Source organism: Aptenodytes patagonicus, chromosome 3 (assembly GCF_965638725.1).
Source record: "Aptenodytes patagonicus chromosome 3, bAptPat1.pri.cur, whole genome shotgun sequence".
NCBI classification, from domain to species: Eukaryota; Metazoa; Chordata; class Aves; order Sphenisciformes; family Spheniscidae; genus Aptenodytes; species Aptenodytes patagonicus.
The window spans coordinates 103384758-103404054 of NC_134951.1; the positions used below are offsets into that span (position 1 = coordinate 103384758).

The following is a 19297-nucleotide window of genomic DNA, read 5'->3' on the forward strand; positions in this document are numbered from 1 at the left end:
CTCCACTTTGGATAAGGATGTCTTCTGCTTTTACAGAGGGAGACACCATTTGTAAGGGACTTCCTCACGTCCTTGCGTGCAGATGGGGCCACAGCATGCAGGGACAGGCTGTTTCTGAGGCAGCACAGTGACTTAGGGTGGAGGGGCTTTCATAATTAGTAAGAATGTAGAAGTGATTTAAAGATTTGAAGATTGTTCCATCTAGAATATGCTGCCTAGAAGTGAAGGATGGTATGAAAAATATAGTTTTTCATAAAGCCAACATGTAATCAGTTTGATAGTTGACACTATTTCAATATATTGTATTTCATGTGCTTTATTGCTCTTTTCCTTTGCAACAAATCTCGAAGAAACAAGGTTTGCAAGACAGCTATGGGAAGAGCTTGGGGACAGTAAGACTGAAGAAACACTCTGAGAGAATGAGATGGTCTGATTTCTTGACAAGAAAGCTTAGGCACGTCGCTGGGGTAGGGAAGGGGGAGCTTCCATGTAACATGCGAGTTTGGGGTAAGCAAATACACCCGCATATACCTGGTAGGCCAGTGGCAGTCCTCTTTTACCTGTCCTCTTTACTGCTGTCAGTAGTACAGTACTAACAGCAAGTTCAAACCCTTCCTTAGATGGTCTCTGTTGAGGCTGTAACTACCTGTACGTTCACTGGCTGTTTTCCTGCAAGCTGTTCTCTCCATTTTTGCACAGCTTCATATTCTCAGTCTCAGTACAGTCTCTATTGTTTAACTGAAATCAACTTCCTCTAAAACCTGGAATTTCCTTTCTTAAATATTTACAAACTCGTTCAGTAAACATGATGTATTTTTCAGCTTAACATGATATCATCACATTCTAATTTAAAGCTGAAAAGAGCTATAAAACCCAATAAAGAACACATTGCTGTGATACGAATATTTAACAGTAATGATCTACAAAAATGGACTTTACTATTGAACTATTTAAATGGATCTCGTGGACATGTAAGAATATATTAGATTTGATGTTCCACTTAGTGATATATTACACGGAGACACGTACACGACTAGCTTTGAATTGCCATCTTCTTGCATTTTGCTGGCATAGTTTTACTTTTACCATCATTAAACATGTTGTCTCCTTGTCTCACAGTATTACTAGAACGTAAGAACTCCGGAAACACACCAACTCACACTTCCCGAGATATTGTTGAAAGCTAATATACAGGCTAAGCAGAAATATATGCAACAATATCTAAATATAAGCCATTGTCTGATAAGAAACACTCAGTTCCTTTGGAAGCACCAGGCTTCAACTCTGATATGTGTGGGATCGCGAAATATTGGATCCTCCTCATCGTAGCTCGTTAGCTCAAGTTCGGAAGCACTAGGGCACCTGCAGCTTTCAGCATCATGCAGGGGGTGAGTATCAGAGTTAAATGAGGACTCAGTCAAGTAGGCTATTAATAATGTCAGACATATGTCATGTACTTCGTCATCACAGTGCTCTCTTACTTGTTCTGCAGTAACAGGTAATCAAATGATCGTGCTGGGTCACACTAAAGGTTCATTTCGTGCAGACTCAGTTTTCAAAGGCCGTTATGCTATCACAACAGCTGGAGTCAGAGATCACTAGAAAGAGGAAAACTAGCAAAATTACGTGTATGGGGAATAAGTGACAGAAGTTAAGCTACAAACTTAGAAGTTTATAGTTACTTTTCGTTGTTAGATGTGTGTTGCTTCTTGGTCAGAACACAAACAAGTACTTTGGCTTTTTTGTACCCCAAATTCCTTGCAACTCATGGGGAGCATTCATAGTTCTGCTTGCCTAAAACATCACAGTACCCACCCTAGAGACTCAGCTTTTTGCTATCCATTCTCCAACATATGAAGTCTGAACTTACTTGTTAGCTTGATGCTGGAATTCTTAACCTGTGGAGAAGATGTATCCCCTTGAGCTGAGCAGGATACCCATGGCTTCTCGGTGTGCGTCTCTTACCCTACCGGGTGCTATCTACTGGTTTTTGGGGGGTTTTTTGGTTGGTTGGTTGGTTGGTTTGTTGTTTGTTTTTTAAAAAACTATCTCAACTAGGACATGCATTTTAGTAGAAAGTCCTACCAATGGGTAACTTTCTTGTATTCCAAAAGGCTTTTCTAAATTCAAGAGTGACCTGCTTTATTCTGATAACAGAAAAAATCTCTATCATCTTCATATTACTTTAGAAGGTAAAGATTGCTACTATTAATGAAACAAAATATTTAAAAATCTATTGGAATACTAATTGCACTGAGTACCTTCCGATAAAATGTCTGTCTTCTCCTCTGCTGTGTGTGAATATATATCATAATATTTTAGACCTTTATTTTGTATCTTGCCCTAGTCAAAAAACAACTTTCCAATGCAGCTATAGTTGAGCGTATCCATAATTTAAGGACAAAGCATGTAAGTATTCCTAATGACGTCCAAAGCAAGTTTGGTGAACCCATGAAAATTAAGAAAAAAGAAAAATCAGACATATTGCAGTGTGAAAACAAATCGCCAATGACCTTAACACTACTTTTTAGTGTTATCAAACAATAAAATATAGAATGTTCAGACTAGGTCTCGTTAATGTTTCCAGGCCCAGATTAGAATAAATCTAATGTAAAGATTTTCTTTTTCCTTCTGGTGCTTCTTAATTTCTCTGGAGGAGTTTGCTTTTCAATAAAAGCGTGTTAAGTATTTGAGTTAAATAATGTAAAAGTAGGATGCTTTTTTTAAAAAAAAGCTTGAAGGCAAAAAGCTTTCAAACAAAAAATTCCTTCTTTTGCTGCAGATTTCTTCAGATTGCTTTCAGTATTTCCTGAAAGAGGCATTGCTGAGACAAATCATTTGCAGAAACACGTTGACTTCTTCCATTTAATTTAATATAATGCAGAAGAAATTTGAATGGCAAAACCTGTTTCTAAGATAAAAGGGTTAGCATCCCATCCAGATTGTCTGGAGATGGATGTAGATACTTGGTGCTTATTATGATCTGTTAAACAGCAGTAGCTTATTCAGTACACTGCTATCCCTTGGATGCACTGACCTTCTCACATATTGTTCAAAGACTGCATACAAAACGGCCTTCCATGAAAACCTGAAATGATACATTCAAAACACTGCAGAGCAGTGAGATACAGCTTTAGAAAAGAACCAGAAAAACATTGCATAATGAATACACTAATGCTTTAAAAAGACCTACTCTATTACTAGTACCGAGACTTAAGATTTGGCTGCGAGTTTATTACCTCAATGCGTTTGCAAGACAGCCATCTAGTGAGTTTTTCCTGCATCTAGTTGGCATTATTACTTGAAATTACTCTATGGGTGTTCCCCCATGGCATCTCAGAATGAACTGCTTAGGATCACCAAGGTGATTGCGCTGTCTCTGCACTTCACTGTGAGCTGGTAAATAACTAAAGCTAATTTCATATACCAACAGCACACAGCACAAATCTTGAATTTCACCAGCTACACTGAAACTGCATTCGGTCCTCCAGCTATTTTAAATCAAATCAGTTACGAAGGAGAATTACTGGAAATTAAATCCAGCTACAACTCCAGGAGCACCACAAAAAGGCATTTTATTAAATTTAGGGTTATGATAACCAGTTTGCTCCACTGTGGTCAGTGCATTTAAAAACACATAGGGGAGAAGAAACATAAAAGCCAGTATTAACTAGGTGAAAGATGTAAAGTAAGCTGGTTCTATGGGCCTAATTGCACTTATATGGGGATATGTAAGGGATGACTCAGCAAAGGCTCAGAGATGATACATCGGATTTTATCAAGCTGGTCTGAAAGAGAATGAAGAATATACCAGCAAGAACTAGGTAGTCCCTTGCATACTGTTTGAATGCATTTTTAACAAGCATGGATGCACAACAGTTCTGACAACAGCTTCAAAGAATATATGTATGCGTCTTACAACCTCAAGTAAGAAGTCCTGATAATGACCATAGCACTGTTTGCTGTTACAATTGACTTTTGTCTAGATAATAGTAAATAGTAAATTGAACCCTTCCAGCTGTAAACAACAGTAAAATGTTTGCAAAGATCAAGGGAAGCAAGCATCACTGATAGCCCTCTGCCTTGCTTACAGATGAACTCCTGAAAGAAACACCTTTCCCACTGAATTCCACTTCTGTTATGGAGCCGTTTTACTTCCAAGGCTGGTTAAATGTTCATCGTGGCGAAATAAAACAGAAGAAATCCTTGAGTATGTTTGGAGATAACTTTGAAACAGAGGTAGGGGGGTCTAATTTTTCTGAAAGAGAGGAATATTTTTAAGGCTACAGATAATAAGTGCCTACTGTTCAGACTGAGTGAATCCAGGCCTGGGAACAATATGTAGTCAGCAAAGTTACGCACCCCTAAGAACAACTCAGTCTTAGCCTGCCCTGCCCGTCGGCAATGCCTGTCTTCGTCCATTGATTTGACTAGCTTAGGGCAGGGGCTTCCTAGCTCAGATACTTCCGTTCACAGGATCAACCTGAACCTTACTTCCATTCATTTCCTTTGGGATTAAAACAGCTCGCTCTCTCCACCCCCCTACCCCCCCCCCCGTATTTCCCAAATCAGAAACACCAGTGCGATGCAAATGCTACTGACAAGTGTGTGTGTTTGGCTTTCCTATACGTTTGAACAGCATTCTTGGTGCCAAGTCTAATCTGGGTGTGTAAATACACTTTTTTCCTTTCCCCTCAATCTCCATAAAGTGGAAACAAGGAAAACTGGACAGCACCAGAGAGGCTGGGCTGTGCTAAAGCATTGCACTTCTCAGTTTAGTCAAACACAGTCTAGCTTCGGTGTAAATGAAGCTGTCACCATTTGATATCTGTGCTGTATGCACGATAGTTTACAAAACCTATTCTTTCCCTGGGTTACTTGGAGTCACACTCTGAAGAATCCAATACATTTGACAGCAAAGTGACAGAGAGTGTGGGACTCTCAGGAAGAACACAGAAAGGGCAGATAATAAGAAAAATACGGTCCGGTCTGCAGCTTTTTTAATATTAATGGAAGAATCTTTTCTACTTCAACAGGCTCTTGACAGGGCCCAGAGTTCATGAGGAGGAAGTGCCTGTTCCAAGAACAGAAGCAGGAAGGATATAGATGCAAAGCTGAGAGTGGGAGGAGGCAGAAGGAATAGATAAGTGAGGATGCAGAGGAGCATAAGGAGTGGCAGGTGTGATCAGTTCCCTTTTTATCAGTAGGAATCAATATGAGAATACCAAACGTAATGTGAATTTTAATGTCTGTAAAAATAACGTCATCTTCTATGAACATTTTTCTGTAAAAATAGAATGTTTTAAATGCTGTAGGAAGATGAATAAGTACACTTTGGTCACTGGGATGAATCCGTTACTTTTCTTCCCTGTTTCTTTTTTTTTTTTTTTAAAGGTTATAGCTTATGGATCAGGAACAACTGAGAAAAGTAAAAAGAATTCAGATATCTGGATCTGGCAGCTGGTACGTGACAATTCACACTTGTTAACCAATGAGTTCATGTTTCAGTTCAGAGCAGACTGAACAGTAGCAAAGCCTTCTAGCAACAGAAATTAAAATGATTAGCTTCCTTCTTATAGAAAAGATCATCAACAGGCACCACCCTTCAGCTTTAAACTGTGGTGAAAAATAACTGTAAACTACTGCCACCCTAAGACTAGTCTTATCTTGTATGTTGAGGACAGAGATACTGGCATCCTTTGTCAGGTCTTGGTGGGGATTTTAATATACCCTACCTAGGCTATAGCCTGTAAATACATCAGAATGCCTCTGAGTGATAAAAAAGTGTCACCTCTTCTGCCTTGAAGCATTTGTCCTCATACTGAAGTCAAACTAGAATCAGGTAGCCTAAGCTAATAAAAATCTAACTGAGAACTTGTCTATACCAAAGCACAGCGGTAGGTGATCCAGATGCCCTCCATTCAACTGGCTTCTAGGAAACACTCGCAGCGCAAGGGAAAACGCAGAGAAAAGCTAGTTTTCATTTACACAAGTCGCCTAGCTTGGGAGGCAGATATTTCTACCAGTTTCTGTTCTGTTGAAATTCACAGCGACTATCAAATAGTAATTAAAGACATAATAATCTTGAAAGACATTTGTTTACACTGCAGCTTACAACAGCCTATGCAATCAAGCCCTTGCTTGCTGGCAAGAACCTGGCTCCTCTGCCTGACATGATAATGACGAGTCCATTCCAGTGCGGATGGACTCCTATTAGCGATTTCTGTCAGCTCCCTGCTGACTTGTGAACTGCTTTTCAAGACTTAAAAAGATACTAGAAATCAGAAAAGTAGAAGAGGAGCTTGAAGTACTGCAGGAGGTTATCTCTGTAATTTCCAGAGCTGTACCAACTTGGAGGCTGCTAGGTTAGATTGGTAGCAGTGTACCCCCAAGAGTCAGGCAATGGGTTGCTGCTTTATGATGGGGAACAATGAACCATGAAGCATGTTTTTATTGATGCTAATAGTGTCAGACAGGGAAGATCAGCTGAATACGTAGCTAGGTCTTATGAAACAGAGGAGGTTTGAAGTGCTCTTTCAGTGGGAAAGATTTCCATACTTACCTGCAGCATTTTCTTTCTGCTAGTGATAGGATGTGGAAAATTAAAAGCTGGTTATCTGTTCTTTCCCTTCAGGAGGGCACATCTACTGTTACCATGGATGGTAAAACCCTGACCCTATCTGCTGGCGACAGCCTGCTTGTCCGTGCCCAGTCTACGTGAGTAGAGATGAACAGTGGTTCAATGTGTGATTTCCCAGCTTCCGACAACATAAATTCTGTGTATTTGGTCCACACCAGGCTGGGCATCAGCTGGTGCAGAAACACAGCATCTGTGAATGCAGGATTTGCAATAGCCTCTGTTATTCCTCAGGGCAGAAGTGTCTTCAGGAGGAAACAAAGCCGGACATTCATTCTAGTTCACCTCTTACGATTAAAGGTGGGGAAAACAAAAAAGATAAGCACCACCGAGAAAAAGCAGCATGCAAAAGACCATGCATAAAACTAGGGGGCACGAATACCCCAATCGGCAATCACAGCAGATACTCTAAGCTTCAGACCAGGCTTAATCAACATCAATGCAGCAGATTTGGGGTTCAGACTAAGAACACAGCTCTCTTCCTGGAGTAGGATGCATATGGCTGTTTCGTAATCATGACCCATGTGATATATATAAAGGAAAAAACAGTGAAAATAGTTTCCAGAGAGAATGGAAAGGGAAAGTACTTGCCAACTCTTGTTGAAGAGTGCTATAAGCTGATAAAGTGCCCACCATGAAGATGATGAAGGATGATGTATACTCACGGGTAATGCAATGCAGCAAATTATAGGCAGATGATAAAAATGGCCTTCTTTCCTACAGGAAAAATCTAATAAGTAGCAGTGCTGACATTTGCACCTTTTGTACAGCACTGAAAACATTTGCTGAAAGAGCTGAAACCATCCAGCTGTGCACAGAAGTGTTCTCTGCACCTGTGATTCCAACACAAAGCCACCTCCTCTCTTCACCATTACTTCCACCACTTCTGTGAAATCACTTGTCTTAAATTAATTCCCAGTCCTGCAGTCCAATCAATGAGCTTGTTTTCAAAATCATGGCATGATGCACGTGCAGAGATCTGCCAGCACAGTTCATACTGGATTAAGACATTTATCAGATCTGTACAGCAGGCACTTTTTATCATATGCGTCACTGTTGCGCACTGCTTGATCTCTGGCCATCTACTTGGTGGATAAGGGAAGAGCAACTGACGTCATCTACCTGGACTTGTGGAAAGCGTATGACACAGTCCGCATGACGTCCTCGTCTCTAAATTGGAGAGATGGATTTGATGGATGGACCACTCAGTGGATAAGGAATTGGCTGGATGGTCGCACTCAAAGACTTGCGGTCAACGGCTCAATGTTCAAGTGAAGACCAGTGACGAGTGGTGTTCCTCGGGGGCCATATTGGGACCGGCGCTGTTTAACATCTTTGTTGGCAACAGGTACAGTGGGATCGAGTGCACCCTCAGCAAGTTTGCACACGACACCAAGCTGAGTGGTGCGGTCGACATGCTGGAGGGAAGAGATGCCATCCAGAGGGACCTTGACAGGCTTGAGAGGTGGGCCCATGCGAACCTCATGAAGTTCAACAAGGCCAAGTGCAAGGTCCTGCACGTGGGTCAGGGCAATCCCAAACACAAATACATGCTGGACAGAGAATGGATTCAGAGCAGCCCTGAGGAGAAGGACTTGGGGGTGTTGGTTGACGAGAAGCTCAACATGACCCGGCAATGTGTGCTTGCATCCCAGAAAGCCAACTGTATCCTGGGCTGCATCAAAAGAAGCGTGGCCAGCAGGTCAAGAGAGGTGGTTCTCCCACTCTACTCTGCTCTGGTGAGACCCCACCTGGAGTACTGCGTCCAGCTCTGGGGTCTCCAACATGAGTTGGACATGTACCTGTTGGAGCAAGTGCAGAGGAGGGCCACGAAGATGATCAGAGGGCTGGAGCACCTCTCCTCTGAAGACAGGCTGAGAGAATTGGGGTTGTTCAGCCTGGAGAAGAGAAGGCTCCGAGGAGACCTTATAGCAGCTTTCCAGTACCTGAAGGGGGCCTACAGGCAATCTGGAGAGGGACTTTTTACAAGGGCATGTAGCGATAGGACAAGGGGTAATGGCTTTAAACTGAAAGAGGGTAGATTTAGATTAGATACAAGGAAGAAATTTTTCACTATGGGGGTGGTGAGGCACTGGAACAGGTTGCCCAGAGAAGTTGTGGATGCCCCATCCCTGGAAGTGTTCAAGGCCAGGTTGGATGGGGCTTTGAGCAACCTGGTCTAGTGGAAGGAGTCCCTGCCCATGGCAGGGGGGTTGGAACTAGATGGTCTTTAAGGTCCCTTCCAACCCAAACCATTCTGTGATTCTATGATCTCTGCAACTGGCACAGAAACAGCTAATACAAAAGTGATGACCACAAGAAAAATACTATTGAGTTCATAGATACTTATTTTGTTAAAATTATGTATGTACTGAGATGATTCTGTTCCAATTCTTACGTCACTGAGATCAGAATAGATGGCTTCCCCCTTGGTTCATCCATAAGTAAATATGCATTCTTCCCCACCATGTCATGATGTTTGGCTTATATTAGTGATGGTGAAGAGTAATTCCTGAAATATCACAAGATATACCAATATAGAAAGAGAACAAGTGTAATCAGAACAGAACCTGTTTGTTTTCCCCTACTTTTCAGTAGCATCAATGTTTTAGTTTTTGGTTCGAGTGTGTGGTTCCCCCCAATACACGTTGGATCATCTCTCTTTCTATTTTTCCAGGTACTGCTGGAAGAGAGCAGAAGAATGTGTTGCGCTCTGCATTGCTCAGGATCCGAAACGCAAGCAGCCTTATACCTAGCTCCTGTGCCAGTTGACTTTGATGATAACTAAGTTTTAACCTACTTGTCTTATCTTAATGATCTTTTAGTCAGAATGCCTGGAAATTTGAATAGTCTAACACAATAATTACACTGAATTAAGTGGAGTCAAGTGCTGTGCCCAATTAAAACTTTTTTTCCCCAAGTCATTAAAGTTTCAGGAAAATCTACAATCAGTATTTTTTTAAAAAACAAACAGAACAATAGTTCTTATCTGAAAGGAAGTGAAAACAGATCCAAGTAGCAGGATTTCTTATATAATAATATACATGATACTATCTAGAATAAGATAAAGTCTTTTCAAATGCAAGTCTGCCGCAAGATGTAGAAAAGGAGATAGGACAGATACTGTTACACCTACTTAGGTAACAGTCTTCATTTCTTTGTCTCAGTTTTGTCATTTGTAATAAATTGGGTATAACGTTAGTTACCCAGCCCACAGTAGGGGAGCTTTAATCAGCAGTAGCTCACAGATCTTCTGAGATATTTGGCTAAAATGCCCTTTAAAAAACAAAACCAACCATCTGCTGCGCTGCTCGAGGATCTCAGTGCTTTGTGAAAGAGAGGAAGGTGCATTAGTAAAGGGGGAAGCAGGACCTGCAACAACATCAGGCGTTACTTAGATCACCACTGTACTTTGGGTAACTTATTTTCAGTTTACCAAATCCAACAATGCAGTATCAATCCCAGTTATCAGTAACATGGTACACATACCGTACTGGATGCTGTCTATGCACTGCACTGTCAAGAACATAGCACAGCAATATGACTAACACAGGAGCATCCAGGTCATGGATGTTCCTGTGCAGCAGAAATCTCAAGTCAAAGTAGCCTAAGAAGTGTGTTAGGGGACAAGGGAGCAGAAAAATTATTATAATCAGTTTCTACTAAATGCTGCTTCTTTTTGAACAATGAGGTTTCTTACAGAAATAACAAATGTCAAATTATCTTTTCCTGCTTTTATTCCAGGAACTCTCCAGAGGGGTTTTTTTGTTTGTTTTGGTCTTTTTGATTGGGTGTTTTTTGTGGTTTTTGTTCTTTTTTTTAAACACATAGTCCTTCACATTAACATCAGAAAACAGGTTGCTTAAATGTTTGCTATTATGTGTCTGAGAAAGCAAAAAGTTACCATTTCTTGATTTTTTTGTAATTCTAATTAAGTTCAGAAATATTTCTTTAATATATCTATCACCTACAAAGCTCATTAAACTGAGATGTCATATGTGTTTTATTCAAGTGTTTATTCTTCTGATGAGAAAGATTCAGATGGCTTGGCTTTAATCTATAACGTATTTAAGTTCACTAGCTTTTCTAGTAAAGCATACAGCAGAACTTTGCTACGTTCTCCTAGTAACAGGGGACATAATTTGAGAAATTGAGCCCCATCCTTAAGGCTATTATGGGTGTGGGTTATCATGCATGAAAAGGAGGTATAACACTCCCTTTGAACAAGGGAGTCATTTATCTGATTATCACTGGTATTGGTGTGTCTGTGTGTCTGCAGAATTGCCTACTCCCTGAGTGAACATCTATGGCTGAGGGATCTAGGGTACCAAAGTGTTATATTTTCAGTCCACCGGTTTGGGGGTAAGCACTGCAGTGCTACTTACGGATTTACTTCACATCACAGAAATGTTTCTATATTTTACACTGAACGGTAAGTGGATAAAGCATAGCAACACATAGAACAGCGTCCAGAATAATCAACAGCTCTTCATCCATCCAGAGGCACTGTGAGCTACAGAAATTTCAGAATAAAAATTAAGGCACCTCTGGATTAGATACCTCCTAGCTTTAGAGACATAAGGATTTAAAATAAAGCCTCCACTCAAACTATATTTGTGATGAAGTCCTATTATGACAACTTGTGATTGAACACCTGAATTCTACCAAAGTCCTGTGCTAGGTGCCTCAAATCAGAGCAAGAACCAGACCGGGAGCATTAAGCCAGAGCTCAGTCACCTGCCGTTCTGCCACTGCCCACGCTCAGAAACCAGGGCTGAGTAGGTCATCAGTTAACTTCTTTTGAGGAGCTGCTGTCATCTAAAAATTAGGTAAGAGGTGTCCAGTCCCATAAGTATGCCTAAGAATCAGGATCAAACCGGTGTGAGAAGATTTCTAAAAAGGCCTAGATACCAAGTACTGGGAGAAGAGAATGTCATGTTCTAGTGTCTCTTTTGAGAATTGTTTCAGTTGTTCTGTTCCTCCCTGTCGTCCCCCCCCCGCCCTGCAAGTCAATAGTTATTTGGTAGCCAGAGCACAAATGAGAGCACAGAGAGAACTTGTCATTTACTCCTTCCAAGGTGCTTAACCACTGTGATTTAGAAACCTGCAACTTCTCTTTTTCCAAATCTTCAAATAGTTCCAGAGGGCTCCCGATCAGTCAGAGAATCTTTTTCAGGTGCTTTATTCTTCCTCCGTATTATATATATTGTAAACTGTCCCAACAATGGTACTTCTATAATTAAATGCACCCACGCTCCTCTGCCTATGAGGAGGTTGGCCAGATGCAAGTTTGGTTCCTGGAGTCCTTTTAGCTGTTAGGCACTGTTTCTGCATATGTGTGGTCAGCTCAGTAGATACTTTGGCACCAGAGTTGTTGGGACCACAGTCTGGGGACTCCAAAGCTGATCTTGCCTCATAAAGAAGGATTTCAGGCTCAGGTCAGTGGCAAAGGCTTAGTTAGGCATGTTGTCTGCAAAGGGCCCTAATGCACCCCTGTTGACATGCATGTCCATGACAACACACCAGCACAAAACCATGTCCTATGCATATATGTGACTTTTTCTTTACAGCTCTTTCTATACAAGGTGCACCTGCACCCTGATTTGGGCAGCCATTTTCCATCTGAATCGTACAGATATTGTGTCACCTCATATGTAATACGCTTATTACATTTTGGCAGGATTGTGCTAACCTCATTATTACAGTCTTGCATAGACAGTCCATCTGTTGCTCACTGTTTCTCCAAGACTCAAAAGCAAAGCCTTTATACATATATACATTCTGAGCAACATTACAATAAAGCCTACACAGACCAGAAGCCATACCTGCACCATACTTCATAAATGAATTATTACTTTAAACACATGCAGGATTGTCCAGAACCACAAGCTGGGTTCGACTTGAAAGCTTAGAAAGGAGTTTGAGTCTACCTACAGGCATCCACAGAGAGTTATTCCAAGCCTGAATCTCACCTATCCTGGAAGTCAGCAGGAGCTTTCCCCTTCACTTCAAATGGGAAAGGGTGATGTGGCCCAGTCCTGCCAGTTGTTGAGTAAAGTATCAAGAGAACCTGTGGCTGTCCAGTGCCTTTAAAATGTTTAATCCTAATGAGAAAACTGGTAAGTTTTGTGGAGAGAAAGATAAAATGCTCCTTTTTAGCTATTGATATATTTTTATTTCTATTATAGCATTTAAATGGTATAATGAGTGATATAAGCATTATTATAATACTTCAAATTGAGCAAATAACTTGCACCTTACAATCAGTCTTTCAGTCCATGTAAATTAGCAATATAGATCAAAAATCTTTAAAGTAATAAGTGTCTCCTATTGCCACTAGGCTAGACAGGTCTGACCTGATAGGGTGCTTATGGTCTTATTTTGAGCTATGCTGACTTACATGAATTACGGAAATAAATTGATAGTGTCTCACTATATTCCTCCTTATTAAGTGTTGAAATATGAGATAATAACAAAAATATGTTGACTAGCAAGGTTACATTATACATCAGCACCAGTTCAAAACTAGTATTGCTTGAAGTAATCATAATACTTAAAAAAATAAATAGTGCTGGTACCGTAAATAAAGCTTAAGTCTTCACCAGCTGTTTCTACAATATTGAAATAAGACCTATAAAAAGCAACTTTATGCAAAACATGTATGTTTGTGGTTCTGAGACAACTACAAGAGGAAAACAATGACCCTCACAGGTCACGTAGTAAAGATATCACAGATCAACAACAGAGCTCAACGTTGTCCAATTTTTTTTTTTTTTTTAAATAACGCAGAACAGTTAAGGCAAGGTAATGATCTAACGCTAACTATATTTCATCTTGCAATGCATAAATTGACAGCTTGTAAAAGTCAAGAGAGGAACTCTTCTTCCTCCATGCTTGCTTTATTTTTAGATCTTGTTTGTTCCTTTGAAGTAACAAACCCTACCAGAGGCAGAAAACTAGACTAGGTGGATCAGTAAATTAGTAAAATCAGGTGTGTTGTAGTAAACTCTTTCCTCAAAATCACACAGCATTTACTCACACCTGTAAAACAATCTTATCTTGTTGCGTGAAGATAATAACTGCTCTCATTCTGTTGTTAAAAACATTCATTGTACTCTGATTTCAGCTCTCCAGCCACATTTATTTTATAGAACAGATGCACAGAAAGCAACCCTCCCACCATCATTGCATATAAGTAAAGGAAGAAAAATTACTTAAGCTATTTAACAAATTCCTACAAAAAACAGCTTGTGTTCATAATGCAGACATTTCAGGGCTTTGGGGTTTCTTTTTATTTATTTTATTTTCAGTTAATAATCCAGAGCGCACTTGAACAAACACTTTAGGTTAACGAAGGTCATCACCTCCTGGTCTGTTTCTGATCGAATACACAAGTACTTGTAGAGCTACTCTTCAACATCAAAGTATGCAGAACAATAGCTGATTGGACCCAAAGTAAAACTGTTGATTTTAAAGTAATAATGAAGACGACAAAGTTAATATCTGCCCTGCAGCTCAGAGTAAATACCTGACCTACAGGTCCTAGCACTATCTGGTACAGAAAGATCTTATGCTGGATCCAGTCAGCGCTATTTTCAGCGATTGTCCAGAAAGTGTGGAAGTGCATAAAAACTCTCCCTTTTCTGTTACTGGAATTTTGATTGAAGCTTGAAAGCTAGGGTAGTACACACACATACACGCGCGCGCGAAGTCAGACAGTTTGTATTCAGCACCTTTCCAGAAACAAGCCTTGAAATGGCGAAGTCATTAGGCAAATCAGTTCCAACGCACACATCAGATTCCCTTCTGCAGACAGCTCTCCGGTTTGGGGTCTGCAAATCAGAACAATTCTTTCTAAATTGCTGTTGCTCTAGGTTAAATACATCTCCAAGACCTTTGGCCCAGTAATTTATTGTAAGTTGCATAAGAACCACACGCTGCAAGATTTGAACACTGCTTTGTATTTTTAGAGTTGCTAAGTAGGTGCATGTACATAGCCATTACACAGCTAAATAAAAAATTATGTCCCTGGTTTGGGAGATGAATTACGCTGAAGTTGGGGCAAAATTATTTGGGTTCTAAAAACACTACATTATATAATCTTATAAGCCACTGAGAAAGATGTCATGGCTATGACAAAATAAAACCAAGCATAAGCACATTTGGAGCTTTAGCGAGGAATCGGGGTACATCTTTATTATGTCAGAGAAAAATAGGACTTCTGCAGTGTTGTACAACTATAGCAAAAAATATTTAAAGATGTTTTAATGTTTTTCTCCTTGAAGGAAACTGGTTTGCTTAGAAAGCAATACTAAAGCCCGTAGGTGATGAAGCTTGTACTTCACTCATAGCAGACTTAAACTCTTCTGTATGGTAAGTTGCCCATAAGTTCAAACCGTATGCTTTATGGTTTGAAAATAAATTTGACAATCCCATCAAGTAAAGCAACTAAACATGTGCCAATGTGTAGAACTGAAGCTTGAAAGTTTCAGCATACAATTTCCAAACACTACTGGGGGTTGATCCTGAAATACAGTCACTGCACCTTACCTAGCTTTTTGGTATCTCTCCCTTCCTCCAAAAACCCCAGGGCAGCATCTGGACTCCATGCAGAAGGCAGATTTGGGCACCTCCAAATAGGCTCCACAATAACCGCTGTGCTGAGCGGAGAACTGCACGCACAACACAGCTGTCCACGGCTGAACCGCAAGGAAATGCCTAGAGCGTCATTTAAATGCCACCTTGCCACGCTCCACTCTCAGGGTGCTGCAGAGAACCACCTCCACTGAGGAGCCACAGGGCCCTGTACTTCTTCCAAGAGCTGAGCAAAGCTCCTTCCCTTCTTGCAAATCACAGCCAGAGATCTATAACCTCATTTTACCCAATAGTCCCAGGAAAAGAGCAGTCTTGCAAACAGCAGAAGCCCCAGGAACAGCTCCCATCTCTGCACGGGAGAAGGAAGTCAAACTCAAATCTTTGCTGTCCTGCAGGAACATCCCCGTCACAGGCTCTGCTGTTAGGGGCATTTCCACCCCCTCTTGGTACAGCTCCGCAGTATTGCAGCAAGATCAACTGAGCCATGCAGGAAGCATCACAGTATTGCGAGTGAGCTAGAAGAAAATTCCTACTCCCCAAATGGAGTTGCAGAAAACATTACTCTAGAAAATAAAAGCAAGTACTGACAGAAAGCACGCATTGTTACAGAGCCATTGTTCCAGTGGCAATTATTTGCCTGAACACATTTGTGATCTGAGCTGTCTATAGCATCTTGCCACACATTACAAAAGGAAGGTGAAAAACACATTTTGATTTGGGAAAAAAAATCATCAGCAGATTGTCGAACCACAAATAGATCAGCTTTGTTTATGACAACCTGAGAAAAATGTTAGCAGTTACTGATTGCTTCCTGATATTGGTGACTAACAACCCACATGGTTCAAACCCTATATGCTTTATTACCAAGTGGCAAATAAACATTCAATGCACAGGTCCCCTCATCAGACAGTATCTTGTTATTCTTTTCAGGAGCAGAATGATAAACACTGAATGAAACTGAGTAAAAGCTTCACAGAATGACAAGAATTAATTTCATTTTTCTATCCACCAAAAACTACTAGATTAGCTTTACTTTTAAACCCAGATAGGAAACTGTGTGTGAGCACTGGAATCAGGAATCAGATTGCCTTATCCCATCAGACTAGACTTTAAAATGAAAATTAGCCAACTCTGGCATCTATTTCCAATATGGATGACAGTGTTCAGTTGTCTAAAGCTATTTCTTCCATCTTTTGGATATAAGCTAGGCAATTTACACCCAATTCTTCACTGAAAGCAATTTGCCCCTACTTATATCTTTGCCATTTTAGATGCAGCTGCCCTGATTTATGCCAGTGTGTTAACAGAATCAGGCTGCTACATTACAATCATGCAAATGTTGCTTTGCTGTGTTCTGCATCCCCCAATATACCATTGCATAGTTGCATAGGGTTTATTTATTTTGTATATACACACACACACACATATATACACACACACAAACACACCTATATATGCCTTGTGAGTATTTTTATGCAGTAATTAGTTGTATCTTGCCCATACTGGTGAAATTTGTGCCAAGCATACCGTGTGTGCTTGGCGCTTTGCAACACGACTAGCCCATTATTGGCAGTCAGAGAGACAGAGATTGATACTAAAGGTCATTTTTATTTATGTCAGACACAGGATGTTTCAGAAGCTTTTATGGAGCAGCTACATCTGTGCTCCCTGTGGGTTGGATCCGCTCCATACATACTGCTGGAGGACAGAAAAAGCAGATCGTACAAGAGGGAAGAACTATCCTGGGCTTCATCAGAAGCCGACTACACCAAATGCTCCACCTAACCCAGCCTTTTCACAGCATCCCAGGCAGCGGGGCTGTGCAGCTCACAGACATTCCTCATGGAGGGCTGAAGGTTGTTTTTTATTATCAGTTTTAATCTGATAGAAAGGTTTGATGGCATTTATTTCCTCTATAGCAAAATTAACTCTACTTGCAAAGCTTCCTCCCCCTCAGAGGGAAATAAGATGTAGGCTCGGAAGCCCAAATCTGCAATGATATTTAAGTGCTTGAGGAACTGTGCCAGAGTGTCTGGCAGGGGAAGCTAAACAGACTCAATTTTAAAAAGGAGTATAGTGAATGGAGAGATAGACTGAAAGCTCAGGAGAATGAAGTACTCCTTTTATCTACTATGGGGGGAGCTGTTAAGTGGCAAAGCAAACTTCTTCTCTATTCTTGCTCATCTGTGTGCTTTAACCCACCATTGGCGCCATCTCCACTTGTATTTGAGACTGGCCGTTGCTGCAGCTGGCACCAAGTTAGTCACAGATGCTATTTCCATGACATCAACATCAGTGCAGTGGGAGCTGGACAGAGATAAATACAGTTTGTATAATCACATGAACAGTCATCTTCAAGTTCCTTGCCCTGCAGGACTAATAAAAACACTCTTTGTAAAAGGTACTAATATTCATCTTGCTTAAAAACAAGACACATAGAAACAGCAGAAAATGTTTTGAAAACCTGTGTTACTGATTATTTTATACAGCCTCTGTATTTTGTCATTAAACTCTCATGGAAAACCATAATTACTTCTTAACGTTTTGCATTGAACCCATTTTATTAATTTCCTCATGTGTCTATATTGTGACAAATGCTATTCCCAGCTGTATTTGTGTAAATATGTAGCTAATGGAAGTACGCTGATCTCACAGCACTGCAACAGAGGACAATTTGGCTCTCTATCTACATAGGCATTATAGCTAAAGCCTGACACAATGATGGAACTGCATCAGCACATGAAGGCTGCTTAACACAAGGTACACTCCAATATGACATCTCTAATCTGCAGGTTATAACTTCATTCTAATAGTGTACCTTATTCAAGATAAAAGAACAAAACATTTGGTGCTTTAACACCCTTATTACAGCTGAGTTAGTCCTTACCGAAATGCTAGAAAAACAGACTTTACTAGCTACATTCTGTTGAAAAGGAACAGCTTCCAGATGTCAATGTTAACATCCAGATACATGGAGAAGACAGCACTGGAGAGCAATAAGAACATCTCAAAAAAAAAAAAAAAAAAAAAAAAATCAGTTAACTAACTTCTTTCTCATTATTTTGAAATTTAACTAAAAATTAAGCGTAGTCCAAAGCAATCTCTAAAATTAGCTTGTTAATCATCTAATCGAAAAGAGTTATAAATTGAAACTGAAAGACCATTCGTATTTTCCATTTTTTAGACTGATCCTTCCCTAGCAAACATTACACCTGCTCAGAGCAGACTCTACAGTAGAGCAATGGAAAGCATTCAAATGCCAATAATGTCTCCCATATTTGTACTCCTAAAAGCTCAGCATACAGAAGTCTTTTAAATAAAGAAGGGGGTTAATCTGAAAATATTTTAGGGGAGTAGGAGCTAAAAGAGATTTCTTCAATTCATTGTATTCCTTTCTCAAATAAATGCACACTATTAGAATCTGACATTCATTTGTCTGATTTGAAGAAGTAAGGTTAGGAAACATGCTAGAAGAAGCAAGTAGTGGTTCTTGTGCATGTGTTTTAAAGGCACGCAAAACCCCTTTCACTCTAGTGCCTGATGTGTTTAGGGAAATAATAGACATAATTTAACTTATCTGCCATAAGGTCTTCACTGAAGAGGTTCATGCTGTGAGGATTTCCATGGCAACTACTTAAAGTAACATATAGCGTTCATTTTTTAAATTGAGAGCCCAGGGACGTGATTGGCTACAGTAATAATACCACGTAAACCACCTAAACAGAGATCTCTTGTTCAGGGCCAAGTAAACTAACTTTCCTTTTCCTGTATGGGAACCAACTTCAGAATCATTCACTAAGTTAAAAAAAACTTACGTTTTCTATCAAATTTTTTACAAGAAACAATAATGCATTTACAGATACACATATAGCTGAAATAAGGAGTTCCTTAAATTACCTAGTATACAGTACATCAGGTAGCCTATAGAAAGTCTACATGAAGAAGATTATACCAGGGTCAACTCAAAGAGGCACAAAAACAGATTTTGTGGAACATTTCCAAGTCTACTGAATTTCACCTGCAAAGAGATTCCAAAGAGATGACAAGTGCTCAACGGTCATTAAA

General features: G+C 40.2%; 1 protein-coding gene across 1 annotated transcript in view; it reads left to right on the plus strand.

Moving 5' to 3' along the window:
* HAAO (3-hydroxyanthranilate 3,4-dioxygenase) overlaps positions 1-10643 on the plus strand; it is a 35744-nt gene extending 25101 nt beyond the window's left edge. Inside the window, exons 7-10 of the mRNA XM_076334457.1 lie at positions 4094-4239; positions 5395-5463; positions 6635-6717; positions 9315-10643. Coding sequence (XP_076190572.1) covers positions 4094-4239; positions 5395-5463; positions 6635-6717; positions 9315-9393 — 377 coding nt within the window. The 3' untranslated portion in view covers positions 9394-10643. The remainder of the gene's footprint in view (positions 1-4093; positions 4240-5394; positions 5464-6634; positions 6718-9314) is intronic.
* Positions 10644-19297: the final 8654 nt, after the last annotated feature.